Source organism: Cnephaeus nilssonii (assembly GCF_951640355.1).
Source record: "Cnephaeus nilssonii genome assembly, chromosome: 20".
NCBI classification, from domain to species: Eukaryota; Metazoa; Chordata; class Mammalia; order Chiroptera; family Vespertilionidae; genus Cnephaeus; species Cnephaeus nilssonii.
This window is the reverse complement of record NC_137091.1, coordinates 14,950,640-14,970,351: the sequence shown is the minus strand read 5'-3', so window position 1 is coordinate 14,970,351 and position 19,712 is coordinate 14,950,640. Positions and strand designations below refer to the sequence as shown.

The window sequence follows — 19,712 nt, the reverse complement described above, 5'->3', positions numbered from 1 at the left end:
AGGTACACTACTGAGACTCCGGCAGCAGCTGGTGAGGCTCTGTGCTGTCGAGTAGCACAGCTTCATACAGAAATGCCATTGCTGCTGCGACAGCGCGACAGCGCCATGGCGCAGTGCGCGCGCCTGCGCGTGTCCAGGTGTGTGTGCATGCGCGCGTGCATGTGTGCGCGCATGTGCGTGCGCCTTCTCTAACGCCGGCACAGACCGCCGGCCTGCCTGGCTCTCCCTCTAAGCTGCTGGGCTTCCCTGCCACTGACCCAGAGCCCGGCCTCGCGGTAGTGTGTAGGCGACCCAGTGCGCAGCCCCGGGGTCTCGGTGCCCCTCCCAGAGGGAACGCGTTGCCTTTTAAAACTCCTCTGCCGTGTCCCAGAGCCCTGCCGGCTGTGAGATGGAGCCCAGGGCCCAGCCTTTGGGGTGGGGTGGGCTTCCGGCGTGTCGCGCCTTAATGCGGGGGGGGGGGGGGGGGATGGGGGTGTGCGCTGTCCACACAGCGCTTGGTGGTGCTCATTATTCCCTACCGCCCTGCCCTGACACCCCCTCCCCCTCCCCCCGCGCTGCAAAGACACACCCGCCAGCCTTGCAGGTGACTGCTCCTCTGCATCGCCTTCTCAGGCCGCCCTCCATCGGGTCCTGTCCAGGCTCTGCCTTTAGAATTCCACACAACACGTGCTCCCAGCTTGCAGGAGGGACAGCTGTACAGTGCATTGCATTCCACAGCCCGCGGGTCACTCCACTGCCTGAGTCACCTTGCTGTCACCGTGTTCAGCGTGAAATTCCCTGGTGCGTGTGCTGAGGGTCGGCTCTGGTTAGAAGGAAGCTGCTGTTTGGGTGCTGCCCCCTGCGGAGCGGAGACTGTGGCCCAGGACCGGCCCACGCGTGGCCTGGAGGGGAGGGGCACAGCGCAGCTCAGGCAGGCGGTTCTGAGGTCGTGGTCGCCTTCGGTGGCGGGGGCGTTAGGGTCTCAGAGGTGTGAGGAGCGGGCTGGTCCTCCCCGGCTGGGAAACGGGGCTCAGGAGAGGCAGCTGGGCCCTGAGCGCTTTGCCTCTAGGCAGGCTGACCCGTTTGCTCCCTCACTTTTATTGAGTGTGAGGGACTGTGACCGCATTGAGCGGGGCGGGATGGCCTGGAGGCCTGGACCCTGACCAGCTCGGCCCACCCCTCACCCCTGTGGGCTTCTCCTGTTATGCCCAGAATAACCACCAGGGAACCAGACGAGTCCGATGCAAAAGCAAAGAGTCTGTATTCAAGCTAGCTTGAGCTCAGTCCCATACTCACACACACACCAGCGCAGCAGCGAGGTGGGGAGAGGGAGGAGCCTTGGGAAAACAAAGGCTTTAAAGGGGGTCCAAAGCAGTGGGCAGGGGGAACGTTTGTGGCCCCGTTAATTGGTCAGGGGGCAGGGGCAGGGGTCTGGTTACATGGGGGGAGGGGGGATGTAACTGTGCGGCTTGCCTAATTTGGACTGAGTCTACTTCTCTACATTCCTATTGGCAGGTTTATGCAACTGTTACATTCTCGCAGTTTTCTAAGAAAAAGGAGTCCTATACATAGCTACACAGGATGGAGGGTACAGTACATTTTGTGCTGTCCTGCTCTGTCCTTTCACTCGCTGAGCCCGGGCACCCCGGCTGAGGAGGGCGTCCAAGGCGCTGCTCTAAGTCCTGGGAGACGTCCTAACCGGAAAAGAGGTTCCTATTTGTGAGGCTGAACTAAACCATTGACAACTTTCTACACATAGACTAGCCCTTGTCTCTAAAGCCTCGGCTTTTGTCATTTTTTATCTTAATTTCACTGTCACCCTTGATTGTTGTCTTTTGTATTGAGATGTTGGAGGAGCAGGAGATAGTGGTGCCTCATCCAGTATTGCAAAAATGTAGCAATAAACTTCCTCAAATAAGGAAAAAAATGTAAGATACTTAGGAATAAACTTAACCAAGGAGACATAAGACCTGTACTTAGAAAACTACAGGACGTTGAAAAAAGAGATAGAAGAAGATATAGCCGAAACCGGTTTGGCTCAGTGGATAGAGCGTCGGCCTGCGGACTCAAGGGTCCCAGGTTCGATTCCGGTCAAAGGCATGTACCTTGGTTGTGGGCACATCCCCAGTAGGGGGTGTGCAAGAGGCAGCTGATCGATGTTTCTCTCTCATCGATGTTTCTAGCTCTCTATCCCTCTCTCTTCCTCTCTGTAAAAAATCAATAAAATATATTTTTTTTAAAAAAAGAAGAAGATATAAACAAGTGGAAGAATATACCCTGTTCATGGATTGGTAGAAGCAACATCATTAAAATGTCCACACTACCCAAGGCAATCTCTAGATTCAATACAATCCCTATTAAAATACCAATGGCATATTTCACAGATCTAAAACAAATATTCCAAAAAAGACCCTGAATAGCTGCAACAATTTTGAGAAAGAAAAAATTGGAGGAAACATAATATCAAACTTCAAGTTATATTACAAAGCCACCATAATCAAAACAGCCTGGTACCGGCACAAAGAACAGGCATATAGATCAATGGAACAGAACAGAGACCCCAGAAATTAACCCAAGCCATTATGCTCAATTAATATTTGACAAAGGAGGCAAGAGCATACAATGGAGTCAAGAGAGTCTCTTCAATAAATGGTGTTGGGAAAATTGGACAGATACATGCAAAAAAAATGAATCTATACCACCAACTTATACCATATACAAGAGTAAACTCAAAATGAATAAAAGACTTAAATGTAAGTCATGAAACCATAAAAATTCTAGGAGAAACCATAGGCAGCAAAATCTCAGACATCTTCTAGTAGCACTATGTTTACAGATAAATCTCCTAAGGCAAAGGAAACTAAGGAGAAAATAAACAAATGGCACTACATCAAAATAAAAAGCTTCTGCACAGCAAAAGAAACCATCAACAAAAGGAAAAAAGAGCCCACTGTATGGGAGAACGTATTTGCCAATGATACATCTGATAAAGGGTTAATATCCAAAATATACAAGGAACTCATACAACTTAACAAAAGGAAGACAAACAATCCACTTAAAAAATGGGCAAAGGGCCGAAACTGGTTTGGCTCAGTGGATAGAGTGTTGGCCTGCAGACTGAAAGGTCCCAGGTTCGATTCCAGTCAAGGGCATATACCTTGGTTGCAGGCACATCCCCAGTAGGGGGTGTGCAGGAGGCAGCTAATTGATGTTTCTCTCTCATCAGTGTTTCTAACTCTCTATCCCTCTCCCTTCCTCTCTGTAAAAAAATCAATAAAATATATTTTTTTAAAATGGGCAAAGGACATAAATAGACACTTCTCCATAGAGGACATACAGAAGGCCAAGAGACATATGAAAAAAATGCTCAAAGTCACTAATCATCTGAGAGATAAAAATCAAAATGACAGTGAGGTACACCTGTCAGAATGGCTACCATCAACAAATCAACAAATGACAAGGGCTGGCGAGGATGTGGAGAAAAGGGAACCCTAGTACACTGCTGGTGGGAATGCAGACTGGTGCAGCCATTATGGAAAACAGTATGGAGTTTCCTAAAAAAATTAAATATGGAACTGCCATTTGACCCAGTGATCCCACTTCTAGGAATATATCCCAAGAAACCCGAAGCACCAATCAGAAAGAATGTATGCACCCCTGTGTTCATAGCAGTGTAATTTACAATAGCTAAGATCTGGAATCAGCCCAAGTGCTCATCAATAGATGAGCGGATAAAAAAGCTGTGGTACATTTACACCATGGAATACTATGCAGCAGTAAAAAAGAAGAATCTCTTCCCCTTTGAGACAGCATGGAGGGACCTGGAGAGTATCATGCTGAGTGAAATGAGTCCGTCAGAGAAAGACAAGTATCACATGATGGCACTCATATGTGGAATCTAAGTTACAAAATAAACTGATGAATGGAATGGACCCAGAGACATGGAAGCATGGAACAGTGTGTGGAATCTCAGAGGGAAGGCGGGGAGGGTGGGTGGGTGGGAGGTAATCAACCAATGACTTTGAATGCATAACCCATGGACATAGACAATAGGGTGCTGAAGGCCTGGGGCAGAGTGGGGGGGTGGGGATGGGGCTGGCTGGAGGGAGTCAATGGGGAGGAAAAGGGGACATATGTAATACTTTCAACAATAAAGATTTAAAAATAATTCTAGCCCTAGCCAGTTTTGCTCAGTGGATAGAGCATCTGCCTGTGGACTGAAGGGTCCCAGGTTCGATTCCGGTCAAGGGCATGTACCTTGGTTGCGGGCACATCCCCAGTTGGGATGTGTAGGAGGCAGTTGATCGATGTTTCTCTCTCATCAATGTTTCTAACTCTCTATCTCTCACCCTTCCTCTCTGTAAAAAAAAAAAAAAATCAATAAAATATATTTTAAAAAATAAAAATAATTCTAAAAATTGTTTTAAATTAAATTTTTAAAAATGAGGACATTGGGCTGGTCTTTAAGGGTCCATCTAGTCCCAACAGCTATAAGATGCCCAGGATGCCATGGCCTGTGGCAGTTGACTGAGGCAGTGGGATCTCACAGGTTCATGAGTCCGGAGAACTCCATGACATCTATTCCCAATCAAGGGTCCACCCAGGAGAGATATTTCACCCACCCTGGAGACCCCAGCACAAATTTGCCTTATCCCTGCTCTAGCACCCCATACTCTGCAGCCCAGAGCTCCCCCGGCCCCCAGCCAGAATGGGCACTTGCTCTCAAAGTCACCATCCTCTCCCCTGAGGCTGACAGCCCAGGGGACATGAGCTCACAGCCTGCAAGGCCGGTGGGTGCTGTGCGGGCACCCTGTCATCTGTCTGTTTCTGTCTCTGCAGGTGAAGAGTCAGAGCTGTGTGGGCGGACCCATTCACCCTTCTGCTCCAAGATGTCTCTCAGAGATGTCTGCCCCAGTAAGTTTCCTTCTGCATCCTTCTGTGGCTCATGGCCAGGCGAGGGCAGACGTTGGAGTTGGGGTTACAGAGAACAGCGCTAGAATGTTTGGCCAGAGAGCTCCAGGGGTGGATGTGGTATGATGGGTGCGGGGAGGGCCACGCATAAGACCCCTGATGTCTGCAAGAGACATCTCATTTTTGTCAGTTTGTCTGTATCATTACTTCCCAACGTGTGGATCGTGGCTCCACTGAGAAATATTAACGAGGTTACTTTAAAAAAATTTTTCCATGGCTGCCTGGCCAACGTTGCTCAGTGGTTGAGCATCAACCTATGAACCAGGAGGTCACAGTTTGATTCCCGGTTGGGGCACATGCCCAGGTTACAGGCTCAATCCCCAGCGTAGGGTGTGCAGGAGGCAGCCAATCAATGGTTCTCTCTCATCATTGATGTTTCTATCTCTCCCTCCCTCTCCCTTCTTCTCCGAAATCAATAAAAATCTATATATATAAAAGCCTAAGCAACAAGCCGACCATTCAACCGTTCAACCGTTCAACTGTTCAACCAATAGCTATGACGCACACTGACCACCAGGAGGCAGACACTCAATGCACAGGCATGGAAACATGGAACAGACTGATGAATCTCAGAGGGAAGGGGGAAGGAGGGAGGGCAAGAAGAGATTAACAAAAAATCTTATGTGCATACTAGAGGCCCGGTGCATGGATTCGTGCACCAGTGGGGGTCCCTCAGCCTGGCCTGCGGGGATCGGGCCGAAACCAGGAGTCTGACATCCCCAGAGGGGTCCTGGATTGCGAGAGGGTGCAGGCCAGGCCAAGGGGCCTCACCGGTGCACGAATCCGTGCCCCAGGCCTCTAGTAAATATATATAAAATTTTCCATAACCAAACGAGCATGGGAAATGCTGGGTGACACAAGAAGGTTTTGCTATTGCAGGACTTTTCAGAGCCTTTAATGTGGTGATGTGTGTTGTAAGGCTTCCATAGGAATGAGAAAGCCCAGTGGTCTTCCCAAATTTAATTGACCACAAGGAACATCTCACAGGACTGGGGCTGCACAGAACACGCTCCTTGGCATTCACTGTCCTAAGGAAACCCTCCCTGGCGCATCCCCACGGGGAGGCCTCATCTCCTAATTCATTTCATCTAATGAAGCATGGACTCCCGTCCCTTTTCCTGGGTGAGTTGGGACTGTAAGTCTGTGTGGAATCAGGGACCCCACCTTCACCCCATTTATCTACTTGCCATCATTCCTCTCCCAGGTTCACCCCCACTCACCGCTGTCTGTCCAAATTCCTACCACAGGTTACATGTCACGCTTCTTGGGGTTGCGGTCTTTCTTCCAAATGGTTGAAACCCTAATTATTAAATCTTTGAACATCAAGGGGCTGTAGCAGTAGGGGGTAGGGGGCGCTGGCGCAGCCTGTCTGGGTGGGATCACCAGGCATGCCCCAGGGGAATAAGGTGGCAGTGGGTCACTGTGCAAAGAGGGGTGTTTGGGGAGGTAGGGGTGCCCAGTCTGGCTGCTGGCCACCTGGGGTACCCAAGGAGGGCTCAGGTCAAGAGCTAAGATCGTTGCTAATACACAGTACGAACTCAATACTTTGTTGTTACTGTTGTCACCGCGGCTGTGGTGCCTTATCAGGAAATCCAAGTCCAAGCCCCATGCCAGGGGGAAAGGCTGCCACCCAGGGGCACGGCAGAGCCCACAGACATCCGCCCCACAGAGAGCTTAAGGGGGTCATGTCCTCGCCCCTATGAGCCACTGGGAGTGGAGATGGGCAGAGTGTGGAGGGCTTTCCAGAACCTTCTGAGGTCAAGCCAGGCCCTTCAGAGCCCTGCCCATCTGCACTAGTAGAGGCCTCCACAGCCCTCTGCATGCCCACTTCTGGAGGGCTCCAGGGCTTGGTGACACTCCTTGGAGGGGAGGGTGAGCCCAGGTGGGCAGAGCCCTAGGCCCTGCACCCCCCATTGCTTCAGCCAGAGCAGTTCTGCTCCCATCTGCCTGCAGGTGGGGGTCCACTCAGATTTCATCGGCAGCAGGTCCCAGGCAACGGCAGGCCAGCTGCTGGGGGGCTTTGGGGCCTCCCCTGCCTCCCTCATCTCTCTCCGTTTCTGCCCAACTCTTCCCACGTTGTCTGACCACCTCCTTCCCTTTCCTCCCAGCCTGTATCCGCTGTGCTCACTGGGCGCCCTGCGGCACCCCCGCCGAACACCTCATTGATTTCTGCGTCGCCCAGTTCCTCCCAGCATTTCCAGTCCTTGGCTACCTGTGACCCTGCTGGTCACTTCAACGTTGTCGATGACTCTGAGCCCCCAGGGTTCTCCTCTGGCCGGCTGGGCTGATGGGGGCGGGTGGATCTTCCTGCACCCGCCCCCACGGCTCCAACCTGGCCCCTGGCCTTCTCACTCCCTCCAGACCCCCTCAACCTCACTGCCTTAAGCGGCAGCTTCCGCTGCCCTCTCCCCCACCCCCGCCCCAGCTTCTGCCTGAGTTTCTGGTTCCTTCCTTGGCCTGTCTCCCCTGGGAATCCCCCACCCCGACACCTCAAGGTCAGCCTGTCCCGAACAGAAGTCTTTGTCTTCCCCTCCAAGCCACTGTTGCTTGATGTTGCTGTCCTGGTTTAGGACACCAGACATTTCAGTCTCTAGGGCCAGAAATCTGGGAGGGGGGGGGTGACCCTCAATTCTCCTCCAACACACCCAGCTCTGCCAACTGCCCAAGGAAATCCTGGGGTTTCCGAATTGGGTCAACAGGTTGGCATTTCTGACTTCGCCCCAATCGGGGCCCTCTCTTCAGACCCAACCTGGAAATCACTGCTTCAATGCGTGCTTATTGAACAACCGGCAAGTGCATGACTCGAGATGCAGCCGACGCCCTCGCACATTTCTGCAATGGACGCAGAGCGGGCCCCTTAACGCCTCCCTCCCAGACCTAGACCTGCTCTGGGAATTCAGGCACCGACCGGGGAATCGCTTTAACTTTCCTAGCTCGCAAATGATCCTGCTCGGTACACGCGAAGATACCAAGATCTCCCATTCAAACCTGGAAGACTTAGGGTAGGGCTCTCTGAGTGTCCACAGCCCTACCCCCTGCCCATTGGGAGGGGCAAAGGGGAAAGTCCCTAGAAGGAAAAACAAGCACCAGTGATTAGGGTCAGAGCTCAGGAGGTCGGGGGCAAGAGCGGGGCAGCTCCCAGGCTGTCCACAGGCTGGCAGTGATCGCAGCCTGGCAGAGCGTGTGGGTGGGCGTGGGTCTCCCTCAGAGTCAGTGAGACTGGGAGACAGCGCTTGGGTTCAAGTACAACCTGGCACTGACGCCGGCTGTGGAATCTGAACATCCAGAAACCTCAATGTGCTCATCTGTAAAATGGAAACAGTCGTGCCAGCCTTTTCGTTTGATGCCAGGTTTGACCTACCACAGAGAGACCAGAGCTTGCTGCCAGGCACTGTGGCAGGTTCTCGGCAGTGCCAGCCTTTTGTCAGACCTCAACACAGGCCCAGGATGGCATGACTTCCTAAAACAGGTTCTTGTAGACTGGCTATAAGAGGTCACCTGCTGGCCCTCTGGGATTTGCCCTGGGACTCTACCCCAACACCACAGACGCAGACACTCAGATGCAGAATGGGACTGACCAGGTCACACAGCACGTTTGTGGCTAACACTCGGAAGCGCCCAGCCGGATGCCACATAAAGTGCTCTTTCCACACGGAGCCCACTGTTCCCGGGGAAGGAACAGCCCTCTTTTGAAACTAAAACTGTTAACCGGAGAAGAAAGCTGTCACAACCGGCCCCCCTCAGCCTCACATGGAGGCAGTGGACAGTCAGACCAGCAAGCCTTTCCCCTCCTGCCTGCTGCAATCTTACCCCCTCCGGGTCCCAAGGCACCGGGAGACTCTCTGAACATCTGCACTGAGAACTGAGGAGTTCCTTTTCTGGGGATTCTCTGGAGTCGTTTTGTTTGTGTTTGTTTGTTTGTTTGTTTGTTTAGTAGAAATGCCAGCTCACAAGAGTCAATAGTTAAATATTCAGGAGTTTCCTGAGCTGTTGTTAAACCATTGGTAGTCAGCATGAAATCCACCATGATGGGAGTATTTACACCAGGGGTATTGACAAACACTACAAATCAGGGATTTCTTTTCCTTCCTTTTTTTTTTCCGAAAGGTGCACAAGTCATCGGTGTACTGAACAAACTAAACTCACAGCTTCCTTGCTCAACATTACATTATGAGATTCACCCATACCACTGAACATAACTGTGGATCATTTATTCTCATCACCATATAGTATTCCATTGTGTGAGTATCCCACAAATCACGTATCCATTCTACTTTAATGGGCATTTGAATAGTCTTCGGTTTGGGGCTGTGAATTGGTAGTGCCGCTGTGAATGTTCTAGGACAGTGCTGTCCAATAGAACTTTCTATGATAATGAAAATGTTCTGTCTTCACTGTCCATGATAGCCCCCCACCCCCCTGGCCGGCATGTGTAGCTACTGCGCACTTGATAAGTGGCTAGTGCAACTGAATTTTAAACTTTATTTTAATTACTAGCTACATGTGGCTAGTGGCTACCATATTGAAATGCACAGTTTTAGGACACGGCTTCTGGTGAATATATGGATGCATTTCTGTTGGAGAATGCATTCCATCGAGGAGTACCATTTCTGAGTTAGAGGGTAAAATGTGTGTGTGTGTGTGAGAGAGTGAGAGAGAGAGAGAGAGAGAGAGAGAGAGAGAGAGAGAGAGAGAGTGTGTTTGGCTTTAATAGCTAGAGTTAAACAGTTTTCCAGAGTAACTGTGCCAATTCATATCCCCACCAGCCATGTCTGAGAGCTCTAGTTGCTCTACATCCTGCCAGCACTTGGTATTGTCTGGATTTTTTCATTTTAGCCATTCTGGTGGGTGGCAGAGATATCACCCTGTGGCTTTCATTTGAATTCCCCTGGTGATTACATATAGTTTAGCACCTTGGCTATCATCTTTTGTGAAGCAATGATTGTTTGACTCTTTTGCCCATTTTTCTATTAGATCTTATTATTACTGATTTATAGGAATTCTTTCTATATTCTGAATGCAAGTCCTCTGTTGGATACATTACTGTGGAAAATGTCTCCCTCTTTTTGGATTGCCTTTTCACTCTCATAATGGTATCTTTGGATTAACAGATGTTCTTAACTTTTTAGATATAACATTTATCAAGTGTTATGTATAATTATTTACTTTACTCATGTTTAACCTTAAACTTTACAGGCAATAATACAGAAGATAAGATTATGGAACACTCTCTTGGAGTTCTTAAGAACGAGGGCTTTACTACTTCACCTCCAAGATTAAAAATTTATATCGATGAAAGCCAAGGTGGGCACCTGTTCAGTGGAATGGCAGCCTTGTTAAAGAGGTTTTGTCTGTTATTGAAATTTCAGGTTCTAGGTTAAATGAAATTTAAAGGATTGCTCATAAAATACTTTAAACATTTTCCAAAATCTCATATGTTTTTCAAGTTAGAAAGGTACCTCCCATGCTTTAAAATCTCAACAATGATCTCCATAGTTTAAGGACTCTCATAGTACATGTGGCTATAAGCGCATAGCATGTCACCAACACTCTCTAATAAACAATGAAAATAGTAGCTCTGTGGCATCGCGCCCTCCTTACTCTTGTGAAGGAGTAAAATGACCAGTTATAGCTGCTTGACACCAGCACACTGGCATTCATACCAAGTGTAAAATCCAATTATTTAAAACAGCACGACTATCCAATTCCCAGACAATATGCAGTGTAGAACGGAATTTGTAGATTCAGAAACCTGTGGCGTGTTCTTGGGATTCTTTTAAATTATAAATTATCTTGAGCCTTAAGTAAAAACACTGCGCTAATTTCTATAACCACCATAGTGGCTGAACTTCAGTCGCTGGTTTAACAATACCAGTTTCTGCTCCATCTCAGCACATTCTCTTGCAGTAGGATATTTTTAAGTGCACATGAATGAATGAAAGGCCCAGCTCTAGACCCCTGTCTTGTCACAAGAGCGCTGGGGATGGCAAGCCGGTGAAATAATGCCGGAAGAGAAAGGTATGCACAATTATTTTCCCTCTGTCTAACACTGGCTTTGATTTAGAGTAGAATGCAAAAACCTGATTTAAAAAAATAAAAAAAGGAACCTGAATGAGGGTCTGTTTCTAAGTTTAATCCAGTCGCCAAGCACGATACTTCATCTGCAAAAGTCTTTGCAGGATGAAAAGTACTACAGCAACACTCACCCTGAAAGACAGGTAATCAGAGGGACCCGGGCGCGGGGAATGTGAGCCCCCCTGAGAAGACAGCCTGGGTAAATACCGCACGTTTCCTGTCCGCTGCTGAAAAGGAACCCTGCAGGGCATTCTCCTTATCACTTATTTGAAGAAAGGCTGTTCTAGGTCCCCTCCTTGACCATGAGGGCTAGGTTTCAAAATTCACTTCCTGTGTCATCCCAAGGCACATGATACTCTGTTGATACTGTGTGACATTGAACGGCGGTAATGGATGCTGCAACTGCTCTCTTGGGTTTTCCCCAAAGAGCAGACCTATTAGCGTGAAACAGCTAATGGAGAAAAATGGATGATTGCACAGAGAAGTGAAGAAGGACCCTTTTGCGTCTTGGGATCCCCCAACCAGTTCCAGACGCCTGTGCAAACAGATACCTCCCTGGTAAGCCTTCTCCAGTGATCCGGGGCAGGTTGCCGCTGGTGAATATATTTAAAAAGTCTTCTTCCAAAACCTTCCAGTTGTTCATGGTTGGTGCCTCTGTATCCTGTTTAAGACATCCGAGGTCAGGAAGGTGTTCTCCCAGGTTTTCCTCCTAAAGCTTCACCGTTCTGCCTTTCACACTGAGGTCTCTTTTTATAATTTGCAGCTTTCACTGTTATGTATTGAGCACCTACTGTGTACAGGCATCCTGCTAGCCAGTGTGCTTTCATTAGTTCATAGCAGAGATCACTGCTCCCATTCTACAGGTGACGCGACAGAGGTTCCGAAATGTGAATTACTCAGAGGGCACCACCTGCTGGAGGGAGGGCTAGGGTTTGAACCCAGGACCATCTGTGTCTTACGTCGCCAGAGCCTAAGGTGCAGATCGGCTCTGATGGAGGAGCTCTGGGATCCCCCCCAAGGAAGGTGGCCAAGGAGGGACCCTTCTCCCCGAGGACCCTGGGGCCATCCACCTACTCAGGACACGGATGTTGGTGAATAAAAGACCTGGGTGCCAAGACAACCAGGGCTTCTAAGGAATCTGGGAGGTTTAGGAGATCAAGGGCTCGTCCCCAAAACACCCCGTAATGTTTTCAGGAATCCACGGTCCGTGAATTACACGCTGAGGAACTGTTCCATGCTCCCACCACGCCACGCCCCTTCCTAGGAGTCCCTCCCCACCTCTGGGCCTTTGTCCCAATCTCCCCCTGTCCAGAATGCCTCCCGGCTTCACTTCCTCCGGGAAGCCTTCCCTGATCTGATCCAACCCCCAGCACCGCATGTCTGGGGCAGTTGAGCCCACAGCCAAGGCCTGTCTGATTGCCCCGGAGTCCCCTGGGTAGGTTTCAGCCCTGAGGCGGAAGGCCATGGCTGGAGGCCAGCAAAGTTGGTCCTCATTCTCCATCTTCCTGTGCATCCCCCAGAGTCCTTCCCAAGACCTTGGTGAAGAACTGCTGACCCTTTAACCTTGTGTCTCGGGGGAGGAGAGTCCTTGTCTAGCACTGAGTCTTGGGTTCACTCATTCACTGTGTGACCCTGGGCAAGCCCATTGCCCTCTCTGAGCTTCCCTTTTCCTATCCCTGCGTTAGGTGAGCTCCTAGGCCAGAGACTGCAGAGGAGCGGAGGGGAGGTCAGATCCTGCTGCCCTAGGCTCCTTCGGGACTCTGCGCCCCTCCTCCCTGGAAGAGCGGCCAGGAGAGAGTGTCTGGTCCTGACCTCAGAGTCTCCTCCACTGGGCCAGGGATGCCTACCTCCCGGGCAGCGGGGTGGAGGAGGAAGGTGTGTGCCAGGTCTGTGCCGCAGCTCAGAATCCTCTCTTTTTGCTCCCAATAGGTTGGCCCAACCATACCAACCACTTCTACGCTGAACTAGAGAACTTGGGGAAGAAAAGTGTGTTTGTGTCTCCTATAATTATGGCAAGTGTAGTCATAGGATTGGTCATCACCATCTCCTGCGTCACCATCATGCTGGGCAGCATGCGCTGGGACAGGCAGGCCCGGCACCCGCCCCGCCGCCACCGCCACTACCGTGGAGACTCCGAGGATGGCCCAGGTGAGCTGCTGCCCCTCTCAGGGCCTGGCCCTCCATCCAATGGCGACTGCAACCCAGGACGCATCAAGGAGGCGGCCGCTCTGCCGTGGGAGGGGGAGGGTGGGCAGGGAAGGCATCCTGAGGTCTTGGGTGAGCGGGAAGAGCTCACAGATGCTCACCATGATGTCCTCAAAGGCGCGAGGAGCCTGGGTGTCTGCCCAGGGTGGGGCTGCCGGTCAGAGGGGAGACAGGTGGCTATTCCCCAGCCCCGCCCACTGTTGGCCCAGGCTGTACTGACAGCTGGTCCAGGTGGTGCCGGGATGGAGGGATGGAGGGATGGAGGGATGGATGGAGAAAGGCATAGGTGAGTGGGGTGGGAGGGTCATCTGGTAGGGCAGTGGTCGGCAAACTACGGCTCGCGAGCCACATGCGGCTCTTTTGGCCCCTTGAGTTTTTAGCAAAGGCCAGCTTAGGAGTACCCTAATTAAGTTAATAACAGTGTACCTACCTATGTAGTTTAAGTTTAAAAAATTTGGCTCTCCAAAGCAATTTCAATTGTTGTCCTGTTGATATTTGGCTCTGTTGACTAATGAGGTTGCCGACCACTGTGGTAGGGGGATGAAGAGGTGAAGAGGTGCGGGGAGGTGTGGGGTGAGTGAGTGGATGGATCAATGGATTGTTGGAGAAAGGGATGAGGGCTGGGATGAGGGATGGATAGCTAAATGGGGGGATGGAAGAAATGGATGAATGGAGAGGTAGATGGCTGGCTGGATGGGGGTTAGATGTGTGGGTTGGGTGGGATGTGTGAGTGGGTGGGTGGATGGATGGAAAGATGGATAGGAGGATAGGGGAGTGGCTAGGTGGGGTGTCGGATGGGACGAGTGGGTAAATGAATACGTGGATGGATAAATGCATGGGCTGAGTGACGAGTGAATGAATGACGAGCCTGCAAAGTGCAAGTAGAACTGACTTGAGACCATCCCCGTCACAGGGTCACCCTCACGACAGAGCTGGTGGTGAACTCTTGGGCTGCCCAGTCCCAAAGTGCCCGCCTGCCGAGGGTGCCCCACCTTTCACAGAATGCAGGCCCCCCCCCCCCCCCCCGGCTCTCTCCTTCCCGGAAGGGCCAGGGACTTAAAAGCAGAGGAAGGAACCCCGCGGTATTTAATTCTCAGACGACCTTCAAGGGCGGGAAGAGCCTGCCCTGCGGCCTGCAGGGCTTCTCCCGAGACAGGGAAAAGCAGGCCTGTGGAGTGGCCTGACCCCAGGGGGCGCCATGCACACCGCAGAGTAAGTGCTTGGAGGCTCCAGAGCCAGGCAGGGCCCGAGGCTCTCTCCTCCTACAGGACAGAAAGAGCACCTCCTTCAAGCTCCTGCCCACCTCTGCACCTCTGCATCCCTACGTCCAGGATGCCATTCCCCATACTGCCCCAACCGACAAAAGCTTGCTTGTCCTTCCAGACCGGGCTCAGATGCTCTCTCCTTTTGGGAGAGTCTCTGCCCCCCCCCCCACTCCTCCCTCCCCGATTGAGTTGGACCCTCCTCCCTGCACCGTCCTGGCACTGTCCCTCCTCCTCCAGTGGCCCTGCCGCCGGATGGCTGTGTGGCGCCAGTGACAGCAGGGCCTGCACAAAGCTCCCCTCCACGTGGGCCCACAGCCCAGCACAGGACCTGACCCAGAACAAGTGCTCTGTGGGCAAGGAAAGGAACCACCTTGTTCCCTCCTCGCAGCAGGAACGGCGTCCGCCCATTGTAAAGGCCGGGAAACTGGACAACTTGTGGAAGGGCCTAGAAGCCCCCAAGCCTGAGCCTGGTACTCAGAACGTGGCGAAGGGTCCGCAGTAGTTCCCAAGCTCAAGTCTGAGCGGTCAACCGTGGCCTTGAGGAGAGCTGGGCCCGGGGGCACCCCTTTGTTGGGGCCCCAGCGCCATTGCCACACGAGTGACACCTAGCCCTGACCTCCAGAGCAGGGAGAGTGACAGGAGGTCACAGCCCGGCCTTTGCTACCCCACGCCTGCTGTCAGCACCCTGCAGCCTTGTTGCTGTGGGGACCCCTCTGTGGGGCTCCTACCTCCCTAGCCATTTCTGGTCTCAGCTGTGGCTGTGGCACCTCCCTGGGGCCTCAGTGGGGAGCCTGGAGGTGCTGATGCCCCCACACCTTCCTCCAGCCTCCTGGGGGTGCAGGGGGGTGGGGCTGCCAGAAGCCTTAGAAAGACGCCAGGGGAGAGAGGAAAAGCACACTGGGTGCCGCTGTGGGCAGAGCACCGAGCTCTGACCTGTTGGCACTGGGGATCCCTCTGTCCTCAAACACCCCCTTCCCTGGCCCCAGGCACAGACTCTCCGTCTCTCTCCTTCCACTCCCAGACTTTTGGGGGGGTTCCTGTTGCCTGAGGAGGAAAGCATCAAGGTCCTCAGAGCCGGAGCCGGGGCCCTGGGTCCTCTCTCTATACCCACGGCAGCCTCAGGACCACCCACCATCCTCGCTCCAGACCCTGCCCCCAGGCGTCCCCGAGACCTCTTCCCCTGGGCCCCACGGCCGCCTCACACGCAGGGTGTCCAAAACGGCCCTCATCTTCCGTTCTTACTGAACAACCTCAGGCAAGGTGCTGAGCCTCTGTGTACCTACAGTGAGTCATCTGTGAAATGGGTACACAGGACCCACCCCCAAAGGTTATTGCGAGGACTAAGCTAGACAGCACCCGGCTAGTGAGTCCGTGCTCAGTAAGTGGTGACGATTTCCATTATCTTTCCCCTCGAACACCTGCTCCCAGGCCACGTAGGCTGGCGCCCCCACCTGCCGGCCGCCGGCCTGGCAGCTCCGAGGTGTCCTCCACGGCATCCAGCGTGGCTGAACTGTGACTGAGTGACAGCCACGGGAGCGCCAAGAGCAGCCTCGGTTTCCCTGGGAGGCCCAGGAAAAGCAGCCCAAGGAGAGGGGTGGACGGCCGTGTGGGCGGTCCTGCCCACCAGGGCCCCCCTCCTCCGCCCCCCCCACCACGCAGGCCCGGAACAGCCTTGCTTTCCCGAGGTCCGGGCAGCAGGTGGGATCCTCCCCGACGACGCCGGCAGGGACAGGCCCGCGCCAGAGCCCAGCGCCCTGGTGGCCGCCGCCCTGCTGTCTCCTGCTTGTCTCCTCCCTCAGCTTCTTCCCCAAGTCCTCCCAGACCCACCCTCCGCTGAAGCCCTGAAGAGAAGCAGAGCTCATTCCCGCTCCCTTCCACGGCACGGTACTGGGCTCCTTTGTCCTACTATAAAAGCAATGTGAGTTCGTGGTGGAAAAACCCTTAGATACAGGAAGTATAAAGCAGAAAATAAGGGCCGTGGTCCCGTCATCCGGACAGAGCCCGGCTGGCACCCGTGGCATGTCTCCTCCCGGGCGCCTTCTCGCTGCCCTGAGGCGACGCCTCCCCACGCGGTGTAAATGCAGAGAGTTTTGCATCCATGTTTTTCCACTCGCCATTGCCCCTAGAGCGGGGAGAAGAGCTTAGGGGCGGGCGTGGAAAGAGCAGCCTTTAGAGTTACCCTGAGCCTCCGTTTCTTACTCTATAGAGTGGGGGTGGCCAGGGGGTGACCTCAAAGAAAGGTCATAAGCCCAACCCCAGATGAGCCCCGCCCTGATGCTGAGCCCTGCCCTCTGGGGGGACGAGCCACCTGGGAGGCCTTTGGTGTTGGGGAGACCTCAAGTCTCAGCCATTTTTTTAAAATATACTTTAATTTTTACAGAGAGGAAGGGAGAGGGATAGAGAGTTAGAAACATCGATGAGAGAGAAGCATCCATCAGCTGCCTCCTGCACACCCCCTCCTAGGGATGTGCCCAAAACCAAGGTACATGCCCTTGACCGGGATCGAACCTGGGACCCTTCAGTCTGCAAGCTGACGCTCTATCCACTGAACCACACCGGTCAGGGCTCAGCCATTTTTGCAGCTCCCACTTGCCCCTAGCCACCTGGAGTCTTGTCAGAAATGGGGAGGTGGCGAGCTAACAGGCTGAGGAGCCAGGACGGCCAGCGGCCCCTGGCCCTGTCAGTAAGTTGCTGTGTGGCCTCGGGCAGGTCCCCAAGCCTCTCTGAACCTCAGCTGTAGAATGTGAAGGTTGTGCTCCACCAGCATTTCCCATGCAGTGTCATTAGATAGAAGGAAATAAGATCCTGTGGTCAAATGCTGGAGAAGCACACAACTGAATGTGTTCCTCAGCTGCAGGACTTTTCGGAGCCTTTGAGGTGCTAGTATGTGGTCAAAACCCCAGAAGAAATACTTTCAACAATAAAGAATTATTTTTTAAAAAATAATACATACATACATACATACCCAGAAGAGAAAGCGGTATACTGAGTCACTAGAATTCATCACAGAAGACCCTTTCTCCCTGGGATAGCTTAAGGCCGTGGTCGGCAAACTGCGGCTCGCGAGCCACATGCGGCTCTTTGGCCCCTTGAGTGTGGCTCTTCCACAAAATGCCACGGCCTGGGCGAGTCTATTTCGAAGAAGTGGCGTTAGAAGAAGTTTAAGTTTAAAAAATTTGGCTCTCAAAATAAATTTCAATCGTTGTACTGTTGATATTTGGCGCTGTTGGCTAATGAGTTTGCCGACCACTGACCTAAGGGAAGAGTGTGCGGTTGGGAGCAGGGAGTAGGGAGGCCTGACCCCAGAGACCTCTGTAGCCCGCGTTCCCGGACAGCCTCTTGCCCCCTTGTCACGCCCCAGACCCTCTCCACCGCTCAAAGCTTCCTGCTCACACCACACTCTTTCTTTCCTTCCGTGGCTTGAGCTGTTCTGTTCCCTCTGCCCAGCCTGCCCCCTTCCCCTGGCTAAATCCTAAACAAGACTCAGCTCTGGGAGCACCTCCTCCAGGAAGCCCTCCCTGACCCCAGGCTGGGTCAGGCTGCTCCGTTCCCACAGCCCCAGTACCACGTCTACCAAAGCTCATCACGCACTGCTCAGTACTGGGCTGCCACATTCTGGGGGGTCGCTGAGGCCCAGGCCGAATGTCTGTTCCCTGCAGACTCCCAGGAGCGCTCCTCCCCCTGCAGCCGCGGGATGCAGTGCGCCTGCAGCCTCCGGGGAGACCGGCTCGCACCCGCTGGCAGCTCTCACCGGGAGGCGGAGGCCAGCAGGCTGCACTGGCTGCACATGGATGCTCCACCAAGGTAGGAGGCCTCCTGGGGAGAGGGTGTGAGAGGGTGGGGCTCTGGGCACAATGCCCCCCCCCCATGGGAAATAGCAACACCTCCCCAAGGGGCACAGGTGCAGAAAACATCTGCTCAGCGGGTGTGACCATCTCTCACCTCCTGACCAAGCAGGTCCCAGGGAGGCAGGGTCTGACTCAGAGATGCCGCAGGAGACACTTAAGAGGAAAGAGAAAGCTCAGCCCGTTCAGGCCGGGGCGAAGGGGTGGGCTGGAGGGTCCAGGCCCCAGCCCCCTCGTTTGTGCCCCCAAAGCCCAAAGCCCATCCTCTGGGACGGGGTCAGTGCATCCAAACTGCACTCAGGGCCATCGGGCGGCCCTGTCCCATTGGCGAATTCTCCTCTAGGTCCTCTCCTGCAGCCACCCTCCGGCAGGTCACCCTCCAGCAGCCACCCTCCGGCTAGTACTTGATCCTTCACTCTCCTCCAGGGGACCCTCAGCCCTCCGGCTTCCCTTCTCCCTCCGCTCCCAGGCGCGGGGAGGGGCAGTGCACGTGCCCTCCCGCCAGAGGGCGCGGTTCAGCCCGCACCTCAGGCTCAGAGGGGCCCGGGGGCTGGAAGGGCCACTTTGGAGAGACTTCAGATCAGGGTGCCTGGGGCTGCTCCAGGCAGCTCCGCCCACACTCAGGGGCCAGCGGGAGACGTTTGGTGCCCAGCACCCTGCTGCTCGGAGCCACCTGCGACCCGGCGCTCAGAGACCCGCTCGCGGAGTTCACACAGAACACGCGGCGGAGCCCGGACCAGAATCTCGGTCTCCTGGTTCTGTGGGGTGGAGAGGTGTCCCTGGAGCCGCCATGAGCGCAGGCTCCCAGCTCTGGGGAAAGACCCACACCCGCCCGAGGGCCAGGCCCCAGGCCCTGAGGGAGCCCCTTCCTTCTCTCTAGCTACGAAGAGTGCACGGGGCCAGGGGCCACTCAGCTGTACCTCCCCACGGAGGCGCCCCCACCCTACTCACTGATGGACACCGAGGGCGGCCACAGCCCCGGCGGACACCAGCCGGCGCACAGCGACCTCCACACCGTCTCCGTGGACGCCCTGCCCCCTTACGAGGCTGTGGGGGGGCCTTGCCCTCCACTGAGCCGGCTGCCACTGCCAGGCTCAGAACCGGAGCCAAGCGGCCTCCAGGGCCCACCGACCCCAAAAGGAAGCCTGGCTTCCAGCCCAGAGATGATTGTGTGAGTGCCAGCAGGTCACGGCCTGCCAGTCCCTAGGGGCTGAGGAAGACCTTTCGGGAACACAGGGGAGCGCGTGCACGCACACATACACACACGCACACACACGCGCGCGCACACACACGCACACATACACACACGCACACAGACACACACGCACACAGACACAAACTCATACACACACACAGAAACACATGCACGCAC

General features: G+C 53.7%; 1 protein-coding gene across 1 annotated transcript; it reads left to right on the top strand.

The window, feature by feature from the left end:
- Positions 1-72: 72 nt before the first annotated feature.
- On the top strand, positions 73-19,515 carry BEAN1 (brain expressed associated with NEDD4 1; the record flags this gene model as incomplete). The annotated part of the gene is made up of 5 exons (XM_079759754.1): positions 73-137; positions 12,863-12,900; positions 12,955-13,173; positions 18,155-18,299; positions 19,221-19,515. The coding sequence occupies 5 exons, from the start codon at positions 73-75 to the stop codon at positions 19,513-19,515; spliced, it is 762 nt and encodes a 253-aa protein (XP_079615880.1).
- Positions 19,516-19,712: the final 197 nt, after the last annotated feature.